The sequence below is a fragment of the Sardina pilchardus genome, chromosome 14 (assembly GCF_963854185.1).
Source record: "Sardina pilchardus chromosome 14, fSarPil1.1, whole genome shotgun sequence".
In the NCBI taxonomy this organism is placed as follows: Eukaryota; Metazoa; Chordata; class Actinopteri; order Clupeiformes; family Clupeidae; genus Sardina; species Sardina pilchardus.
Window position 1 is genome coordinate 27,093,556 of NC_085007.1, and position 20,813 is coordinate 27,114,368.

Consider the following 20,813-nt stretch of genomic DNA (forward strand, 5'->3'; position numbering starts at 1 on the left):
CAACGACTACAAACACATCAGTCGCGTTAGTGACGTTAGACCAATTCACAGCCACGGGCGCCAGCAACAGGTCTTATTTGAGCTTCCCCCTTGCCGATGAAAATATCATGAGTCAGAGGATTAAACACATCAGATAAGTTGTATTTCATTCATAGACTGTACAAACACTACTGTTAAGTGACTTAGCTGGCAGCAAGATGTAACCGTTAACTAGCATAATAGCTAGCTAACTAGCCAGCCTCTCGTTTGCTAGTTGGTGGCTCAGTTGGTGACGTGCATCGTTTGAGACGAGAAAATGTAGTCCACTGAACGGATTCGCACAAAACTTAGATAACTTTTAAAGTCTAATGAAAAACAGAACTTTATTAATGTGAAAAATTATCTTTTAAATTCCCACACATCATATGTGAAATGCACGGTCCAACTCGAACGGGACCAAAAAATAATTGTTATCTCTCCATTGACTCCCATGCATAAAAAATCGTAAAATAGGTCCCATAGACCGGAAGTAGAAGGGCGTGACTTCGGCTCTCTATAAAGAAGATCAGGTGTAGCCTACATCCAATTATATTAGGTCCGACAAGTAGGTCAGAGAGGTCAATGGATGCATCTTGGCATCTTGCAGCCGCGCAGCACATTCAGAGAGAAAGCAAAATTCATCCATCCTACTGGTCATTCAGCAACATTGTCGCGTTCCAGTCTTCAGATCTCGAGCTCTCATTGGTAGACACTGGAATCTGTCAACGAGTAGACAGCATCGCGTGGATTCAACTCCTCATCTGGAATCATAGGTTAGTGTGTGAGACGCTCTGGGAAGATGCCCTTCTACTGTACTAGATGAACGGGAAGGCAAAGTGAGTAATGTGTACTTAATTTGTAAATCATGTTAAGTGAAAGGTAAACAGAAGTACCATTATGAGACATTATCGTGAGTTGACGTTAGAGTAGCAAGGCAACGTGATTTGGCTAATAGCTAGCTCAGTTTGCTAGTTAGTTAGCGAACTAGCATGTACAAGACCTGCATTGAAAACAGAGCATTTGGAAGTTAATATGTTGTATTTCTTAGTGTAACATTGCGAATATCAAAATAGGTGGCCGATTGATAGTAACTGGCGTGAAAGCGGAGTTGCCGATTATCAACCGCGAGCTTGCTAGCTAGGCGGCAATATCCCCTTTCAACTAACATTAGGTTATGGCTAACGCCTGTACGGTTACACTTGACGCTAACTTTGATAGTTAATGGTCATAGATGTTAAGTCACATCAGGATTGTTCACTTCGGTGTTTATATACATTACATCAAACTGGGTCAAGTATTTATCAATCACTCGTCTGTGATTTACAGTTGACGCTAGCTAGCTTGCTAGCCAACTTTACGTGGTTGCTGTGCCAATGTCATTGCGTTGATCTTTGCTGTAGTGAGCACCATGCAGCAGCTGTACCGGTGTCATGTGGCCGTCCTGTTCACTCAACTTCTACGTTAAGCATAATCGGAGTGGGTTTTATTAAATCATAGTGTTTTAAAGGCATTTTTGCTATTAGTTGTCTGCGTTGACCAAGGGCATGCTGAGATGGACCATCGAGGTGTTTGTTAGGAAGATTGTTATCACATACAGTATGTAGGGAGCAATGCGGTCACATTTCAGTGACTGATAAGAGTTCGTTAATGAGTACTTAGTTCTGACATTACATTTAAATGTTGTTTAATTTTTGGACTGGACAGACATTTGGTGTTGTTGCTTCAGACATGTTCAGGTGACTTCAGGTGGGTGGAATATGCCACTGTGATGCCTAATTGAAAAGTCATTACGAGGAAATATTTGCACAACGCTCACTGATTAGATAACATTGTCTCAGATGTGCTCTGAGGTACTCATGTTCCACAGTTGACAAACAGGGCTTTGAGATCTAACTGAAACACACACATAGCGTGTGTGGTTCACCTCACTTTAGTATAATGTCCTTTGTTCCTCCTTTGTGATGCCACTCACAGTTAGTCATCTTGTTGCTCCGTAGGAACGGCAATATTGGTAAAATGAAGGCAAGGGCCCAGTGAAGAGCCACAGGCAACGCAGTGACCGACAACCAAGCTGAATACCAACCCTTTTAAGGGTCAGGCCTCAAGGAGTGCTGGCGTGGCAGGAAGGTGTGAGCTGAGATGTCTCTGAGACAAGCTGAGGGCATGTCCATCATGCAGGCCCTGGCTATGACGGTGGCTGAGATTCCGGTGTTTCTCTACTCAACCTTTGGCCAGGTGAGTTTACTCACTATGCACACATGCACATGCACATGCACATACTCATACATATAGATAGACAGAGAAAGGTTTCTTCTGGCCACATCAGTCAGTCAATAGCAGACAGCCTCACAAATATGGAAATTCTGTTTTTAATGCTCCATGTCTCTCTTACACACCTCATAAAACCTCCTTGTCCTCGACGTGCTAAAAGAAGTAGCTATCATTGTGTTAATTGTTCATCCATTTCATTTGCCTCTTTCACACTCTCGCACTCTCGCCTCGAAACCTCTAACCTGGCTCTAATCTCCCCTCTTTCCTGTCTCCCTGTTCCTGTCTCCCTGCTCCCATTCATGGCTCCACTACTCTCTCCTCTCCTGTCTCACCACCACCACCCCCTCTTCCAGTCCATCTTCTCTCAGCTGCGCCTCTCTCCCAGCCTGAAGAAGGTTCTGTTCGCCACCGCACTGGGCAGTGTAGCCCTGGCGTTGACTGCCCACCACTTGAAACGGCGTGGCAGGAAGCGGAAACAGCTGGGGTCTAAAGATGCCCAGAAGACTGTGCCCATACCGGAGCTGATCCGCTCGGGACGGCCCACCTCCCTGAAGAGAGGTCAGTTTGCTCAACAATTTGTTTAATGTCATGAACTAGTGTTGTATCATGGAACCATCAGTGCTATGGTCCTAGGATCTCCCGAGGATTGAGGGAGCACTGCAGTCCACTACTGATCAAATCTTGATTGTGTTTCTTCTGGGCGTTTGAATTGTTTGGAGGGTTGATATCATAATAATAACCACTGAACTCTGAACCACTGAACTGATGTTAACATCACTGACACACAAGCGTCATCCAGAGCGTGTGGTGTTTAGAGAGAGAATTGAGTGGCTACTGGAAATTAGTGTAAATGTAATTTTAACACAATCATCTCTTCTCATTCCTGTAGTTGAGATTTGTTGAAAAAATTAAAAAAAGACCTCCCTCCCTAACATGATGTGTAATTTAATCCATTGTAGTCAGTATTGTTAGGTGGTAACCACATGTTTTCACAGGTTTGTTCGCTATGGCAGTATCATTGTGTGTTATGGTTGGTTGTGTGTAATATATTGGGTGCTTGTGTTAGGGTCTGCACCGGGGCGCCAGATTATGAGCCCCAGCACTCGCAGCCAGGACACCGTGAGCAGCATCTCCTCCCTGGCGCCCAGCAAGCATTCCAGTTCCTCACACAGCATCGCCTCAGTAGGTCACTCTCTCACACACTCACTCATTCAGTGCCACAGTATCTCTTCTGCAGGTAACACACACACACAAATGGCCCCTGACACATCCACACACATGCTTTAGCTTGTCTAATGTGGTTGGTTTTGTGGGCCATTGTTCTATTGTAGCTTTTCAGCATGTACAAGGTTGTCTCATTAGTACAAATGTTTTTTTTGTTGTTGTTGTTGTTTTTGTTAGATGCGTGTACCTACTTCTCCCAACCTTTCGCCCAGTCAGTCAATGCCTTTGGAGGTGGCAGCTCTAGCCGAAGAATCGGGAGTAATAGAGGATGTCAATGCAGAGAACCTTTACCTTATGGGTATATAATCCATAGATATATCCGTTATTTATTTACATGCATGTCCATGTGAATTGAGATGTCACCGTGACAAAAATTGAAACTACTTGAGCGTTCTCTTTTTTTCTGTTCCTAGGTATGGAGTTGTTTGAGGAGGCTCTGCAGAAATGGGAACTGGCCTTGAACATCCGGCATCGCTCTCGCTCACGGAATGACTCTTCTAGCAGTAACAGCCTGGCCCTGCAGGGGGCAGCAAATGCATTTCCAGTAATGACACAAAAATACAGAAAACCTTCACATTCACCTTACCCCTTCACAACAAGTATATAAAATTCAGATTGCATCTTATGCATTGATTTATAGCTGTACCCTACAGGAAGTAGACTGTGGACACATAGAAACCACAAATACACTTCATATATTTTTCTTCAGAGGACCATACTGACTTAGATTGCTTGTTTATCGAGCATGATTTCAATTGTGACAGTAGTCTCTGTTCAGTTGTAGACAGCACTCTGACTGAAGGTTATAGCATAAGGCTACGTTTATTAAGCCATAGTTAGTCAGTACTTAGTACTTAGTAAGTAGTACAATAACTAGATAACACAGTGCCTGGAAGGTATTAGTTGTATGACTAGTATTGATTTGTTAAAGGTCCATGTGCTACCTCTATATATGGTTGGTATGAACACATGCTGCTTGGTCCTTATCTATGTGTGTAAATCTTCAATGCCAGATTGAGATGCGAAACACACAGTTTGCCCAGAAGCTTGAGACCCTGCTGCACAGAGCCTACAACCTGCAGGAAGACTTCGGCTCAACCATCCCTCCTGACAGCCTGCTTGCTGATCTAGGTATGTGACCACACACACACACAGGCAAAATACCGCATCAAATAAAGTAGATCATGCACATGTTTATTTTCTGATATTTATTTTCTTTGTGTGTGTATGTGTGTTGTCGTGTTTGCCTGTGCTCTTCAGAGAGTGAAGGAACGCTGATATTGCCAAACATCGAGATCTCCAGTCGATTACATGACGACGATGCCACAACAATTGCATCGGATGAGTCCTTTTTCTCTGCCGCAGAGGTTAGCTCTTAAACCTGTCCCATTTGTCTCTCTCTCTTTCGCCCTCTCACTCCTGTGTTTTATGCTACTCAGTTGATTTATGTGTGTGTGTGTGTGTGTGTGTGTGTGTAGTGGTTTGATTCTCTAGAGGAATGTGTATATCAGCCCCTGCGACCATCTGCACTGTATGAGGAGGCTTTGGAGCAGGTGCGCGAGAACAATGTGGTCTGCAGATCCCTCAGGTGAGCCCTCATTGGCCAGCAAATCATCCACATACCAAGGCAGCCATTCCTTTAATGGAGAATGTATGTTCACTCCAGGCATTCAGTAGGAAAACCTTATATACTCTTGACCAACCCCTGTCTGTTTTGTTCCCTAGGACAGAATTGTTGGAGTGCTATAGTGACCATGACTTTCTAGCCAAACTACACTGCATCAGACAGGCATTTGAGGTAATCAGACAAAGTGTCTCTTTTTGTGGATGTTGATATATGTACATGTAAACATATATAGCCATCTTACTCTGGGTTTGTGTTGTGTGTAGGCTCTCCTTGTTGATGAGACCCATCGGACGTTTTTCGTAGAGACAGGGAAGCAGATGATTTCTGGACTCATGGCCAAAGCCAATAAGGTGAACATGGATGAGGTCACTCTGTCCTTGTTTCTCTGTGTTTCGTTATTTCTTTGCAGTCAGCGACATAATCACCTAAGTGGATCATTGAAATGAATGCTAAAAATGAGGTGTAATAGATTGGTATTTGTATTCATGAGTTGCGCCACAATGGAACATAGGAATAAGATTGTGCTCCTCAAGTAACTCAAGTAAGTGTTTGAGATAAACTACAATTTCGCTCACTCTCATGTCTTGTTTGTCATGTCATAAAAAGTGATATGTACTGTTGGAAAAGCAAGGGTCCGACCACTGAGTCTGGTGGTATGCCTTAACCCTTTCTCCTCTTGTGTGTCTCCAGAGTCCAAAGGCCTTCCTGGAGAGTTATGAGGAGATGCTGCTCTATACCCAAAGGGAGGAGACCTGGCCCACTACCAAGATGGAGTTAGAAGGACGAGGGGTCAGTGCAGTTTTGTTTCAGACCGCCTCACTCAGAGTTATGTCTAATGGAGAGACTAATGTGTATCTTTTGAAAAGAAAGTGGGAATGTGGGTTTTTGCCGTGTTAGGAGGCTTTGCTAATTAATAAACAATAACTGTACTTTTCAGTTGTATACATAGCTGCAGTCAAATTGTATGTCTATTTTTTACCAATAATTACAGATGGTGTATTGGAGGTCATAACAATAGCTTATTCATCCATTTCTACTTATGTACTTACCTCTGAATGCAGGTGGTGTGTATGAACTTCTTTGACATTGTTCTGGACTTCATTTTAATGGATGCCTTTGAGGACCTTGAAAGTCCCCCTTCATCCGTTGTTGCTGTCTTGAGGAACCGTTGGCTATCTGATAGCTTTAAAGAAACCGTAAGTGTGTTGCTTGACTTGACACACTTTTGGTGGACCATTAAAGTAATAGGATGAGGGATTAACTGTATGGTGGCATCAGGCTTAGTGTGTCCAAATTCACACACCCATTAGTCTCTGTTGAATTACTCACGAGTTCTCAACACACAAATAGCACATGAGTATCACATGAAGCCGCATAACTTCAGCTTATCAATGGTATTAGCTGCTAGTTGCTGTGATTGCTCTGAGTTTGCGAGAAAATAAACTTTTTGATTTTGCATGACATGTAATTGATCTTCACACCCATTCATTCTCATTGCAATAGCTCACAAATTCCTCTACAATCTGTATTGTTATACATCTTCAGATATGTGTAGCCTAGACTGTCCTGAAACAAGATTTAAGGTTGTAGGTTGTAACATTGCCCTGAAAATAGCCAAGGCCCATAGTTAATGTGTTTCTCCCTGTTGTAGGCTCTTGCCACAGCTTGTTGGTCTGTACTGAAGGCTAAGAGGCGTTTACTGATGGTGAGTAAATGAGGTTGTAAGCTACAATTAATACACACACACACACACACACACACACACACACACACACACACACCTACTTGCTCCATACAGTTTCAGCATGGCATTTACATTTCCTGTGATTGTTCAGGTCCCGGATGGGTTTATTTCCCACTTCTACTCCATCTCGGAACACGTCAGTCCAGTTCTTGCCTTTGGGTTCCTGGGGCCCAGGCAGCACCTGAGTGAGGTGTGCATTATCTTCAAGGTGGGCTCCTCATCCCTCTCATACAACTGCGTGTGTGTGTGTGTGTGTTTGCTCTGTGACTGTTTGAGTTGGTGGTCTTCTATAAGTGGGATTATATGGGTTTATGGAGGGGGTCCTATAGATGCAATCAGGGCTCTAAATTAACTTTTCCAACTTGGCTAGTAGATCTTTTTTCTTACTAGCCAATCAGAAATTCAACTAGCCATTTTTTTCTGACCAAAATTAGACATGCCCATAACATTACCACTCACTCACACACCCCAAACCTCCCAACCACCACCACATTCTTTTTTTTCCGTTCTCCACAACCCATTAGATATTGACCTATTAACATATAGAATTATTTAAATTATAATAATGAGAAAGTTATTTTGTTGTAGAAAATACATTTGTTAAGAAATACGGTTAATATGATGCCGTTGCAATGCATTCATGGTGCACTGTCACTTTAAGACTCTTACTGGCTCCACTCGTGACAGTTTACCTTTCACTTCAGTAGTGTAGGCCTAACTACTGTTGTCTTTGCGTATTTCTTTTACGTTTCTTATAAAAAGGAGATATCAGTTATCACAATGACAAGCCAGCTTGTGCTCTCTCTCCCTTTCATGCGCATTCAAACACGTTCCCAATTACGTTATGAGTAACGTTATTAGTAGCCTAACATAACGCAAATTAGATTTGCTGCAGAGATTTCAAAGAGTAGCCCATCATCTCTATGTAACATGCTGTTTTGATATTGACATTGTAAACGTTCTCTAAGAAGAGTGTAAAGCATTACTTTATGTTAACCACAACATCGTTGCTGGGAAAAAATAGCGAACAGACAATGATAACCTAGTGCGTGGCCGGCCGTATTTATTATACCGGTAAACTAATGCATGCTCGGCGGCCCGCATTGAGGTGCATCGGGGGCCGTAGTTTGGACACCCCTGATGGCAGTCCCGCAGCCCACAGGTGCAAAACTGAAAGTTTGTTGCGGCCCTCGGTGGGGTGCCGACTGCACCGTCATACCGTTCTAATCAGGACACAATTTTCTTCTATCACTCACCACCAGCCAAAGTGGCTAGTAAGGTTTTTTTCATACCCACCAAAATGAATTTTTACCCGCATTTGGCGGGTTGGCGGGTTGGCGGGTGTTAATTTAGAGCCCTGGATGCAATATGTCCTCAGCGGCATAAATGTACTTTTACTTCAATTAGACTTGAACTGCTAACCAAAATGTGGCGTGTCCGAAAAGCTACAGTATTAATGGGACAGACTCAGATAAATGTGTACTTATTAAGTTAGGCTACAGAAATCATTATCATTCTAATGTGGGGGAAGTGGGTGAATAAATGACCTTAAAGAAATGCTGATATTCTCAAGCAAGCCTAATTCCCACTTACTAATCATGAGTCAGGGCCAATGAAACTGACCATTGCAATGTTTGTGTATGTCCACAGCAACAAGTGCTGCAGTACCTCAAAGACATGTTTGATCACGACAAAGTGCGTTTCGTCTCTTGTCCATCCCTGGCCGAAGACCTCCTCAGGCTCTCGCACCGCCGCAGTGACATCCTCCTTGGCTACCTGGGCATAGATAGCCTGATTGCATCCAATGGTGCATTACCAAGCAACAATACACACAGCCCAACATTGGAGCAAGACCTAGACAAAGAACAAGTCAACTCCGACACCACACATGAATGAGAGTTGGACTGTGGTCGTGTCCTGGGCCACTGCAGCGTGTCCAGACTGGTTGTGCAAACAATACCTCGAAACCAGCACTGCATACCGGACCCTCTGAACCAGCTCTGCTAGCTGGATCTGTGAAGTAGAATGACTGTATTGGACTTCAGGTCACCTCTGTAGCCAGGACCATCCCACAAAGGAAAGTTTTGTGAACCGGACCTTCTTAACCAGCTCTTTACCTTAAACCAACCCTAGCAAACCGAACCTGTTAAACCAGCCCTACAAACTGGACAACCTGTCCAGACCTGCACAGTCCAGATAGACCCCTTAAAGTCATCCCTTGTTCTTGAAGCAGTAGATGTACCTGAGAACCAAGGCTAACTGATGCTCTGATATCTGATCCTGATCCCTTGCCTACACACACACACACACACACACACACACACTGTCACATGCATGTATACACCTGTGGGTGTAAACATGTGTGAACAAGATGGTGTGTGTTCCTCTTTGGGTTTTGAACTGTTGGGGGAAAATGTGTCTTGAATATCAGTTTTAATATTATCAATCTTGTATTTATGTGTGTGTAAATGTATGCATATTTGTTTGTTTGTGTTATTGCATATACCATCACTGAATGCAATAGTATGTGGTTGAAAGGTGGATGGGTGTCGGGTGGTTGGGGTACCACACCCAAGTTTTGGCCAAATTGAAGTAATGGTGTGAAGGGTATGGATTACTAATGATTGAGCTTTGGTTATTTATTCCATGATACCGATGGCACTATCCTATTTTTTTTAATTGAAAGGGACATTTCCCAGAATTAATTGAGGAGAGTAGCTGTTAGTAGTGGCATGTGAGGAGTGATGAGTCATTGCATCATGCTCTTACGTTACCTGCTCTCACCGATGCATTCTGGGATGGAGGAGTGTTGGGAGTTTGGGTGTATTGATAAGTGTGTGCGTGTGCGTGTGTGCGAGGTTGGTTTCCTCCTCTAAATCTGAATCGGCTGACTAGGGCAATCACATCGCTGTGACAACTCAATGTCGCGTTTTGAAACTTTATCTGGCTTACTGCTCTTCCCGATTATTTCTTCACCCTTTGTGTTTCAACTGTTTGGTTGTTTTTTGGTCTGTTTGTCTTTCTCCCTTTATCTCGTTCACCTGCTAACACACCTTCAGACCAGTCACCACTCTTTTCCCACCCACACACACATACTGTAACTTCCTCCTACTTCCATTTGTGAGCTACGCTTTCACACTTGACCATTGTGCAGCTGTGGGAGCATTGCATACATGCAGTCACATAGCCAGTGTGCACACCCACTGGCCTCTGTTCTCCTTGATGGGGCAGGGACAAAATGGCATTGAGCGTGTCCCTCTGCCTGTGAAAATGGCTGCAGTCGTCGTAGACCTGGTCACTTAACTGTAAATATAATCATCATTTTTGACAGGACGTCTTAATATGTTATCGTTTCTTTTCCCCAAAATGCCTTCTGATCTGTAATGTGTTTGTTGCTGACACCCGCTGGCTCTGCCTCTGCTCCTTATTGCACTTTATGAAGTAGGAACATCGCACACAGTGTCGGTGTTATCCATTGTGATTTTATGTGATTTTACTTTTTTTTTTTTACATTTTGTGTCGAGCCATTTCTGGCACACAGTAGGTCAGCCGGTAATGTTGGCCTATCTGAAATCTGAAAGGCTCAGTTGACTAAGTTAATGATTGCACTCAGCCTAATACTGTATGTAAAGTAAGTCTACCATATGAGGCTATCAGGAGAGGAGAATGTCAGGAGGATTTACCAGAGGGTTGCATCCGTGGAGTTAAATGAGCAATAGGCTATGTTCTGATCATAAAGTCTGTGTTCAAAACTAGAATTCTAATCCTTAAATCAACAAAAACTTGACCTTACAGTTAACTGACCTCTTTTTTTGCATTGATGCTCCAGAGATCGCCCCATCACTGGTATAATCACAGCAGGGAAAAGGCACCACGGTGGTTTTCCATCAAGTAGAGGGAAGCATCACTTCACAGGAAAGGCCTAGCAGGGTATTGGTTCTTGTGATACTGTAATGAAGCCAATGTACCTTTGTCTCTAATGGCACATCATTTGGAAGGCTTTTTTCAGAGGCTGTCCCAAAAAATTGAAAATGCATGAACACACATAGGTTGTTCACTGTTGATGATATGAAGATAAAAATCTGCAGTGTTTCCTCTTGAATCTGTGTATGTGTGCAAGGATTGTGTAAATGCCTTTGTTGTATACCTTTTTTCTTCAGCAATGCCAGAGCAAAAATGTTGACATTGTTACTTTCATGAACTGGTATTTTGTTGTTTTCATAATGAAATATAATCATGCCTTCTCCCAAGCTACCAATGAGTGTGCTAATGTTTTTGACATAGAGTCAGATTAGAGAGCCCCTTTCAGAAGAAAAAAAAAGATTTACTGCAAATGTATTTATTTAAGCAAATATCTTGATATTGCCGTTTAGAAAAAAGGTATCAAAGTTGATTTGCAGTCTGATAAAAAAAAGTGTTTGTGTAGCCACAATTGGTCAACCATGTCACACCTGGAGAAAACTGGTTGAACAGTCTCTTGCAGAGAGCTGTGAACGGTGGAATGTTTTAACATACTGATGGAAGACCTTGCTGACTGCTCACATGATACATTACCACAGACACCACCTATTTGTGACTTTCCCCAACTTGTACATTGTAGCTAATGGTGGCCATTGCCTTACCAAGCTTTGTGGGGCCATATATTCAGTATACATGTGTTTTATAAGACTTGTGAGAACTGAGATGAGATGAAGGCAAAACTGGTGTAGTTTTTGATAGCAAAAATTCAACAGTTTCTTTTGTATGCATACAAGCAGTTGACTGGCTTTGCAGAGAAGGGATTTGATTTTGCCTGTGCTATCAACTGGCAACTGGACAAGACCAGGAGGTTTTGACTTTCAAGACAGATGTTTAATTCATTTTGTTGGTAAACTTGTTCTGCTCGGTTTTCCAGGATTATCTACATGAGGAAACCATCTTCTTATCATCTTCAAAGCTTGCTGAATAATACGTAACAGAATTAGTTTGAACATGTTATTTAAGTAGGCAGGGTCTATTCAACGGCCCCCATATTGTCCAGTATACAATTTCGGACAATTCCTCTGTATGGTGGAAGATTTATGCAGGGCAGATGGAGAGAGGTCAAGGATTCCAGCCATGTTCAAGGGTCTTTGTTAAAAAAATATATTTTTTAATTAAAAAATGAATGAGGCCTTTTTTAAAACTGGATGATCTTTATTCGTTTAAATAATAATAATTACATGGCAGACATGGGTTGTGCTGAATTGTTCAATAAAGCATTAAAAAAAAAAAAAAAAAAAACCATAGCAGACATGGGACAGTAGCCTAAACTGGACGGTGCCCCTCCCCAACACGTATCTTATTGGATGGCTGATCTTGTGCATGCGTTACTTTTTTCATACCGATTCTGCATGCTGAATGATTGAAAAGCATAACCGCGCCTGTGTGTTGTGATTGGCTGCAGGTTGTTCAGCGTGACATTTTCATTCGTCAATCCCGCTACCCGGTGTCCGGGTAAGATGGCGGCCGAAGAACAGTGCTCGGCACCGCCTCGATGGCGGCCAATATCGTTAACTCATGTTGAGTATCCTGCTGGTAAGTCAATTTATTGTATTTCAGTGGTATTTGAATCCAGTTACATCGTTGTGCAATGCATTGTTTTCTGTAACCACGGCGCGCTTCGCTTTTCGGTTGAATGGACACGACCACTGCTAGTTGCCAAATAGTGAGAAATAGGGAACAGTGCATGCATCGGTCCGCAGGGAATGGGCTTGTTCGGGATATCATCCCCACGTCTGCTTTAAGAGGATTGCAGCACAAATACAGGTCGAACATGCAGTGTATACTAAATCGTGATCGACTATGTTAACCATTAATCCGCTTAATTCGTTGTTTATCATCAGTCATGGTGCCCTCATTGTTTCTACATCCCATTTAGCACTACGCAGAGCGCTGAAGGTATTGTGGATGTTACATCCTAACGTGTAGGTGATGGCATTTTCAAGCATTTGATTCTACAGAGTGCAAATAAGTCTTAGTTCTCTCTCTAAGTGGTTGCTCTTTTAGACATATGTTTAAATAAATAATTTGACTTCGCTCCAAAAAGAAAACCTTAAAGATACTGTATGGTTTGAATGGCCAACTCCAGGATTGAGTTTGCCTCACTGGTCTTGAGCAGCTGAGATGCAGTCATGTTAAATGTTTTACAAGTGTGTGTGTGCGCGCGCACACATACTGATATCCCTCCAGTGAAATAGCATTTAAGTTTTCGTACAACTGAACTTGGAGCTTTTCAAAACATACTGATCTTTGCCCTCGCTGTGTTACGCGTAGACGTATCGATCCATCAGTCGTGGCTACGCTTTAACATACTGAATGTAACGTCAGCTGCCAATTTCTGTGCTTGGCACATGCGCAATGTGTTACAATAGTACGGGAAGCCACTGTGAACTGGTGCTAACCGGCTAACGCAACCAAAATGCAAAAGTCTCGACATGTTAAAGCTTCTACTTCCATCTTGGTGTACTTGTGTAAAGTGTTCTTATCTCCTCTGAATATATCCTCTAAAATAGCACGATACCAGTTGGGCATGCATATTAAGACATACAATGCTTGAGTAAGTTAATATTACAAGCTATGTGCAATGTTAATCACAATAACGTAAACACAACTCAGTAAACATTCACAGGTAAAAGCTGCCTTATTGGTGAATCCATTATATTACGCCTAGTTAGCCAATTTATTGTCCGCGCATCTTGATTAAAGTCAGTTACTACAGGTTTGATTGGCTAACTGGGCTGGCTAACTGGCAGAGCAAGCAGGTTGTGGATACCATAGACGCCATGAACTATTGTTATGTCTATGGTGGATACACATACAGACAGCGTTGCATTCAGAGGAACTCTTCTCCGCAACTCGCACTCAGACATGATTGGCAGTCAGCAGCACCATATGAACGTTAATGCATAAAAGACATTACAGTAGCAAGACTTCTGCAGGTGTTATGAGCAGGTTTGTGAGGTATCACAACGGGGAAGAATTGATTAATTGTCTCAATGTTGTTACGTGCCAACAAAACCCGCCAGCCTCAGACCTGTAAGCTTTGTATAGCCCTGTCTTTCCTGGAACAGTGGGTTTGCTGCTAATGACAGGGCATAACTGTCCTAAAATGTCTTGTGTGTTGTGGAACATTAAGCCCACCTGCCAGCTCTTTTGTTGTTACAGGTGATCTGACAGGCCAGGTGTTGGCGTACATTAGCTTGCTCCCCATTGCTATCCTGGTGGGCTTTGTGACACTCATAGTCTTCAAGCGAGAACTACATACGGTAAGTTATTTTCCCTAATGTCATTTTGGCTCAGTTGGTTTGTAAACAACACATATAGCTATATTGTGACTTGTACAGTCTCTCAGCCCTTGACTGAATGCTTGCGCTTTCAATAACACATGTCCAATGTCTCTATAGATCTCCTTCTTTGGGGGATTGATACTAAATGAGGGGCTTAACTGGCTACTGAAGCACATCTTGCAGGAGCCACGCCCTTGTGGGGGTGAGACGCCTTCCCGCTCACCTACAGATGGAATCAGTTCATATATGCTCAAGTTACATATCATCTTGGTGAAAATGTTTCAATGAATGCATTGAAAAGGTGTTTTTTTGCTCTCCTCTATCCTCTTCCTCAGGTGCCCATGCGACCCTAAACACAGAGTATGGCATGCCATCCAGTCATGCGCAGTTCATCTGGTTTTTTGTTGTTTACTTTTTTCTTTTTCTTTATTTAAGGTGAGTGCAGGTTATTTTGGCAAAAGCTTCCTTGTTTGTTCTGACTGGACAGGATGTTCCATGTGAAAGTTGTCTTGAGTAATCAGGGTGCACTTTTATTTTTCCTCAGTGCTATTCATTATGACTACATAATGTGTTTAAGTACATTGTAATTAAACTATTGCCTGAGAGGTATTTTACATAATCAGTTATATCAGTTGAGTGAAATCAGAAATAATGTAGTAGCCACAAGAGTATCAATAGATAAAAAAAAATACGACAGAATAATGACCTTCAGGACCATATGTGTACGATTAATTTCTGGTGTCATTTCTTAGTGTTTACTAGACCACTGTCTTTTTTGATGTGGCCCAGCTTTCTTTGGATTTAACAAGTTATTTGGAAAAGCTGAAACTCTTCCTTTCTAATTGATCTTTAGAATGCATCAGACCAACAATGCTAGATGTGTGGAATTGCTATGGAGACACGTCTTGTCTATCATCTTACTGAGCATAGCCTTGGCTGTGTGTTACAGCAGGTAAGAAAGAGTGTGTGAGTTCAGCTGTGTACGTCTATGCCTTTTTGTCCCTTGGTGGATCATTTGTGTTGAAATTTTGTATTGTGTGTGTGTGCAATGTGTTTAGGGTCTACTTGTTGTACCATTCCGGAAGGCAAGTGCTTTACGGGGGCGTCACAGGGAGTGTGGTGGCCGTGGTCTGGTTTTTCATCACCCAGGAGCTGCTGACTCCCCTCTTCCCCAGGATTGCTGCTTGGTAACCATCACATACATTACACTTAAATATACATCAGCAGTAGATGCAGATTTAGCAACAAAACAAAGTGATGCTACTTACCTGAATAATAACCTCTTCCACTTTCATTGACACTTACTTATGTAGTCGTGAGTGTAATTCCTAGTGACACACTTCATAGAAGGTAGCCCCGCACCACACCCATGGAAATCTATCCATTTTGTACATTTTCCACATTGTTCGTACCAAAGATCATAGATCGCTATGCGCATAGTCGTAGTGCACTATGATCTTTGGTTTGTACTGAATGTGGCCATTGTCAGATTCCTACCCCAGTGAGGACTGGTGGCAATCCTGAACTTGACCTGCATGTTGATAGTTTCAGCCTTCTACAAGGCAACTCTGTACCTGTAGGAACATATTCCCCTAACCTGGGGTGCGTTTCCCAAAACCATAGTGGCTAACTAAGTTAGCAACTTTGTTGGTTTGTTGTAGGGATGTTAATGAATAATCGAATATCGAATAATGTTTGTTAAGAATTTATTCGACTAAAATAAATGCCTAATGAATAATTGTTTTAGTCTCACGCAATATGAGAACAGCAACATTTTCCGGTATTTTGCGCGCACGACAAAAACAAGCAGAGATGAAGCGAGCGAGTAAAAGTGCTGGACCTCTTCTTTATTTAGGGGCTCATTGGAACGGGGTAGCCTACCTAGTAAAACGTAAGCAGGAAGTGTTGTGATTAGAACAACGTGAAGTGCGAGCGTTAGAGAAGTGTGTGTTATGTTAATGAATGCGGGAGAACTGTTTTGTGAAGCATCTCCATGTTAAACGAAAAGAAGGCTATTAAACTGGTATTCCGAGACATCAAGCCTCTTAATTGTTTCATCAGCAATATACCACTAGGATAACCCGTGTTTGAACGATTACCTCGCAAGCTGCCGGCAAGTGAAGTTAAAAGTGATAAGATAAAGGGCCGACCGGCAAGGTAACAAAATGTTCATCCGACCATAAACGAAACCAGCAGTGGAGATGACCAGTGAGCGTTGCAATCGCTAGCCTACATGTTCAAATAGGACCTACGTCGGATGGCATAATGCCCTGTAAAATAAAGTTTACAACTTGTTGTAAACAACTTATTTCTTGATAAAGGCTTTTTTTTTTTTTAAATATCATCGTTAATATCAATTGTGTGCGTGTTGGACAAGTGGGAGTGATGGGTGGGGGCAAATGTTTACACGGCTCTGAATGCCATGTGACGTCATGATTTAGCAAATAATCGATTAATTGTTCAATAACGTTATGATTAGTCGAACATGAAAATTCATCTAAAGTCCCAACCCTAGTTTGTTGGTAAACATAACTGCCTCCTGGATCCAGACGGTGATACAGATCACTCCCAAAATGTAATAGTTTCTTCCTTGGGTCGTTGCAGACCTTCCCTGAAAATGTCATCGAAATCCATCCATAAGGCTCATAACCAGGATACTAAAGTGCATGTAAACGCAGTCCATAACTTTTGGAGTTATCTTGCGAATAAATAAACAAACAGACAAACAAACTAAACAAATAGACAGTCAGACAGACAGACAAACAAACAAACCCCGATGAAAACATAATCTCCTTGGCGAAGGTAATAAAGGTTTTTAAAGCAGTTCTTTACTCCGAGAAATACACATCTATACCAGATTATCAATTGCATTTGCATGCTCGTGTTTTAGGGACATTGGAAATGGGTTTCAATAGCCTCTTGGCCAGACAGACCTACACAGCTGGACACTGAGTGGTTGCTGATGTTAACAATGGAAGGTTTTTTGTATGAGAAGAAAGAATTCCGGTCACCGGAGAGTAAATTCTGCCTTACTGTATTGTCAATGAGAAATGTTATAGAAAATGTCTTTATTATCATGTAATGTCTTTGTTATGTAAAATGTTGTTCATTACAGTGTGTATAGATGTGTTTGGGCCTAATCTTACACTTATGATGCTCTTCTGGTAGGCCCATCTCAGAATTTTTCCTGGTGAGGGACACCAGTCTTATTCCGAATATTCTGTGGTTCGAGTACACAGTCACCCGCTCGGAAGCCAGGTGAGGATACAGACATGCAAATCAATGGTTTTCATGTCGTCGTCTGATATAATGTGACCTATTTCAGGCATTATTCAATGTTCATGTGGTGTTTCGGTTACATGCTGCCACTCAGACATGCCACCACTACGACATGCTTCCATTTAGACATGCCTCTATTTCGACATGCTGCTATTTAGACATGCTGCCAATCCGACACATTTTAGTACCCCCATTCCGACAGTTTACAAATCCTATTTTTTTCCAAGTCAATTTAACCGACCCTATGCCCGACGGACGCAAAGTGCGTCAAAAAACACACCCATTCTTCTCTGTTACATTGCTGCGCGATTATTAGTCACAACGAGATGAGACCTATATTGCATGAAAGAGCAGAACCGGGGCTTTCCAACGAGACTAGACACGTGTCTGTACGATCAAGTATGAAAATAAATATGAATTTAAATCAAAGTATATCATATTTACAGTCTATTGCTCTGCGTTCACCCACGCAGCCACGGCTCTCGCTTGAATTACTCCGGGACCAGGCATCGCACAGACATGACACGCATATCAAATGAAAGAGGAGAAACAGAGCTTTCCATTGATACCAAACACATCGATCCTTTTGTGTTATAAAAACAGACGAAGTGACAAACAAATAAGAATGTCATATAACTTCGGCTACCGCTATTTCGTTTGCTTTACTCGTGAAACTGTGGTCAAAAATATATGGCTTGCATGTCAGATAAAAGAAGAGAGCTAGAGCTATCCACAGATACCAAATACAACCTTCTAGGCCATAAAACAGACGAAGAGACAGCAAAATAATGACTTAATTTAGCTCCACTTAGTCCGCGAATAATGAGAACTTGCCATGTACAGAACTGCTTTCACCTCCCCGAGTCGCGCACGCAACAGACACATAACCATATCAAGAAGTCTTCACAATGACATTTTAAATGTGAATCTTTATTATTTTACACAATTGGATATAGTTATGACATTAATAGCCTATTAATGACCTCATGTCGGAATGGCACGTTGTTTGAAAAAAAAGTTAAATACCGCCACTGCGACCATGACAAAAAGAAATGTCGGAGTGGTGGAACTTTTTCCCATAAAGAGACATGCCTCCACTACGACAATTGGACGTCCATGTCGGAGTGCTGGTATGTCGGAATGAATGGCGGATACCTGGTGTTGCAATTATGTTTTATCATTCTCTTTACAGAAACAGACAACGGAAACTTGGGACTAAAATTCAGTGATTTGCTGCATTCCGTTTGATGAATTAAGGACCACACACACACACACACTCACACTCACACTCAATAAGCAAACACAACAATTACACAAACAAAACCACACTGGAGTATATTATTCAGGACGGTTCTCTTTGAGACACAGAGGGGGCCAGGTGGTCTCAGGTGGACCAAAGACATTGCCGGGACCTGTTGTCTGTTCTGAGTGCTGTCGTCATGCCAGCAGGCAGTGTCTTGCCCCATCCCTGTCCTCCCCTACCCCTTCTGATGCATGCCAACAGTGCAAGACGCAAAAACTATTTAATGAGAAAGTGATTTAATATATATTTTAACCATTAGTGCAGTTTTGTCAGAACCACACTAGTAAGTATGTAAGGGTTGAGGGCTATGTATTTTGTTTGTTTGGGAGGGTGTGGGTTTGGAACGGACAGGTGTTAATTGCAGCATGACTTTTTTTTTTTTATTATTATTTTTTTAAGAGAACTGTGTAGAGGGTGGGGGGTATTTCTTTTGGGGGTAGGTCTTCTCGTGGGGTTGAAGATTTTGAAAAAGATAGTTTGGTTTTCTTTCTCATTGTATAAAAGGTTTAGTAACATAATAATGTAACATGAACAGAAATTACAAGTATGATAATGAAAAAAGTTACCATGAATTAACAACAACAACAACAACGGTTTAGAGATATGCCTCTGTCTTTTAATATCCTCCTGTGTCATGGACAAACTGGCTTTGCTTGGCTGTCCTGAACGTATGATGAGTAGACTCATTGCCTGAAGTACACTGACAGGTCTGCTGTTGGGGATTGGAGAAAATAGTCTGTCCTCAAAGCAGTCCTTAAGAATCTAGGTCTGTTGTCTTCACTGGCAAGACCTAGGACATGGATACACTCTCATACACTGCCTGTCTTCTTGTGCAAGGAGATGGATGTGGGGATTCACTTTTGTCCATTTTATTTTATTTCTTTGTATATCTTACTTTCCCCTAGAGCTTCTAACAGATTAATATTCTGACATTCCATATAGCTGGTAACACAAATGCATCAGGAATACACAGTTGGATTATGTTTAACGGCATTTTATTTTTGTTTTTATTTTTTATTTTTAGAAAATACAGATGGGAATCATTTTTTATGTTTTAGCTTTTTATTTGAAATATAGTGCTTGAGGTCAACCCATAAGTTCAGTGTACCAGTGTTACTGGTGACAAGACGTAAACACCAGTTGAAAATAACCATGAGGAAAAGTAAGAAAAACTAATGAAAATATACCCAAACCTCAGGTGAACTGCAGCATGTGTTTGTGCTGTGAAGCCTATGTAACCCAGAGATGGAGTCTGGGAAACAGGCTGTGTAAAGGGAGTTTGGGAGTGTGTAGTTCTTAAGACTATTCATTTCTCTGTGTCATTCATATCAAGCTAAATAAAAGCAAAACATGAACAGAATTGAGAATGTGTTTATTTGGAGAGTCATGGATCCTTTGAGAGCCTGTTCTTTGGCTATAAGTGTTGATAATCATGAACAGACTTCTAAGCTGTTAAGAAAGATCTAACCTTGTAGGCTATTTGCTGCTTTCAGGTGTCAAACAGCAATTCAGTTAATGTCACTGCCTACAATTGTAGAGATGTAGCCTAAATGCTAAAACCTAAAATGCTCACCACACACACCTTTTATTCAGTGACAAGGACTGTAGAACTCGTGGACTGGACACGAGGTACTCGTGTCTGTGTGCCTCCAGGTAAAGCCTACCTTATACCAAAGATCCTTCATTACTCGCTTTAACCCTCTCTGCTTATACTGACAGACTTTGACCAGATTTGGGAAAGATTCTTGAAAGATTGTGTGTGTGGGGGGGATACCTCCCTGAAATTACTTTTTACAGGTTGGGATGCCTGAGAATAGGAAAGAAAGTATCTTCAAATATCACAGACTTTCTTGGAGGCATACAGTATGTGTCTGGTATTTAGCAGTCTATCCACCACTTTCTTTGACCTACTTTACAGGTTGGAACAAATTAGAGATAAAACTAAGTAGACCTACACACAAAGTGCTAGCCAAGTGCATTTGTTTTTAAACCATGGAATCCTAGAATTCTGAATCGTGTGAATATATTCTGCATTCCATC

The 20,813-nt window shown here is 41.9% G+C and overlaps 2 protein-coding genes across 4 annotated transcripts; both read left to right on the plus strand.

Moving 5' to 3' along the window:
- Positions 1-669: 669 nt before the first annotated feature.
- miga2 (mitoguardin 2) lies at positions 670-11,138 on the plus strand. 3 transcript variants are annotated; one of them, XM_062554317.1, is made up of 16 exons: positions 670-791; positions 2,016-2,253; positions 2,643-2,847; positions 3,356-3,471; positions 3,691-3,811; positions 3,927-4,057; positions 4,527-4,644; positions 4,774-4,880; positions 4,992-5,101; positions 5,239-5,311; positions 5,404-5,490; positions 5,831-5,929; positions 6,202-6,336; positions 6,792-6,845; positions 6,976-7,092; positions 8,535-11,138. In XM_062554317.1, exons 2-16 carry the CDS (start codon positions 2,158-2,160, stop codon positions 8,778-8,780), a joined length of 1,815 nt encoding a protein of 604 aa, XP_062410301.1. In that variant the 5' UTR covers positions 670-791; positions 2,016-2,157; the 3' UTR covers positions 8,781-11,138. The 3 variants fall into 3 exon arrangements, with proteins under 3 accessions (XP_062410301.1, XP_062410302.1, XP_062410303.1); XM_062554318.1 differs by having other exon boundaries at positions 731-854; XM_062554319.1 differs by lacking the exon at positions 670-791 and adding an exon at positions 802-897.
- A 1,194-nt stretch (positions 11,139-12,332) lies between these two features.
- Positions 12,333-20,133, plus strand: dolpp1 (dolichyldiphosphatase 1). Its single transcript, XM_062554685.1, has 8 exons — positions 12,333-12,440; positions 14,070-14,170; positions 14,309-14,393; positions 14,527-14,626; positions 15,045-15,143; positions 15,250-15,378; positions 17,360-17,449; positions 18,663-20,133. The coding sequence occupies exons 1-8, from the start codon at positions 12,365-12,367 to the stop codon at positions 18,697-18,699; spliced, it is 717 nt and encodes a 238-aa protein (XP_062410669.1). The 5' UTR covers positions 12,333-12,364; the 3' UTR covers positions 18,700-20,133.
- The last annotated feature ends 680 nt before the right edge of the window (positions 20,134-20,813 follow it).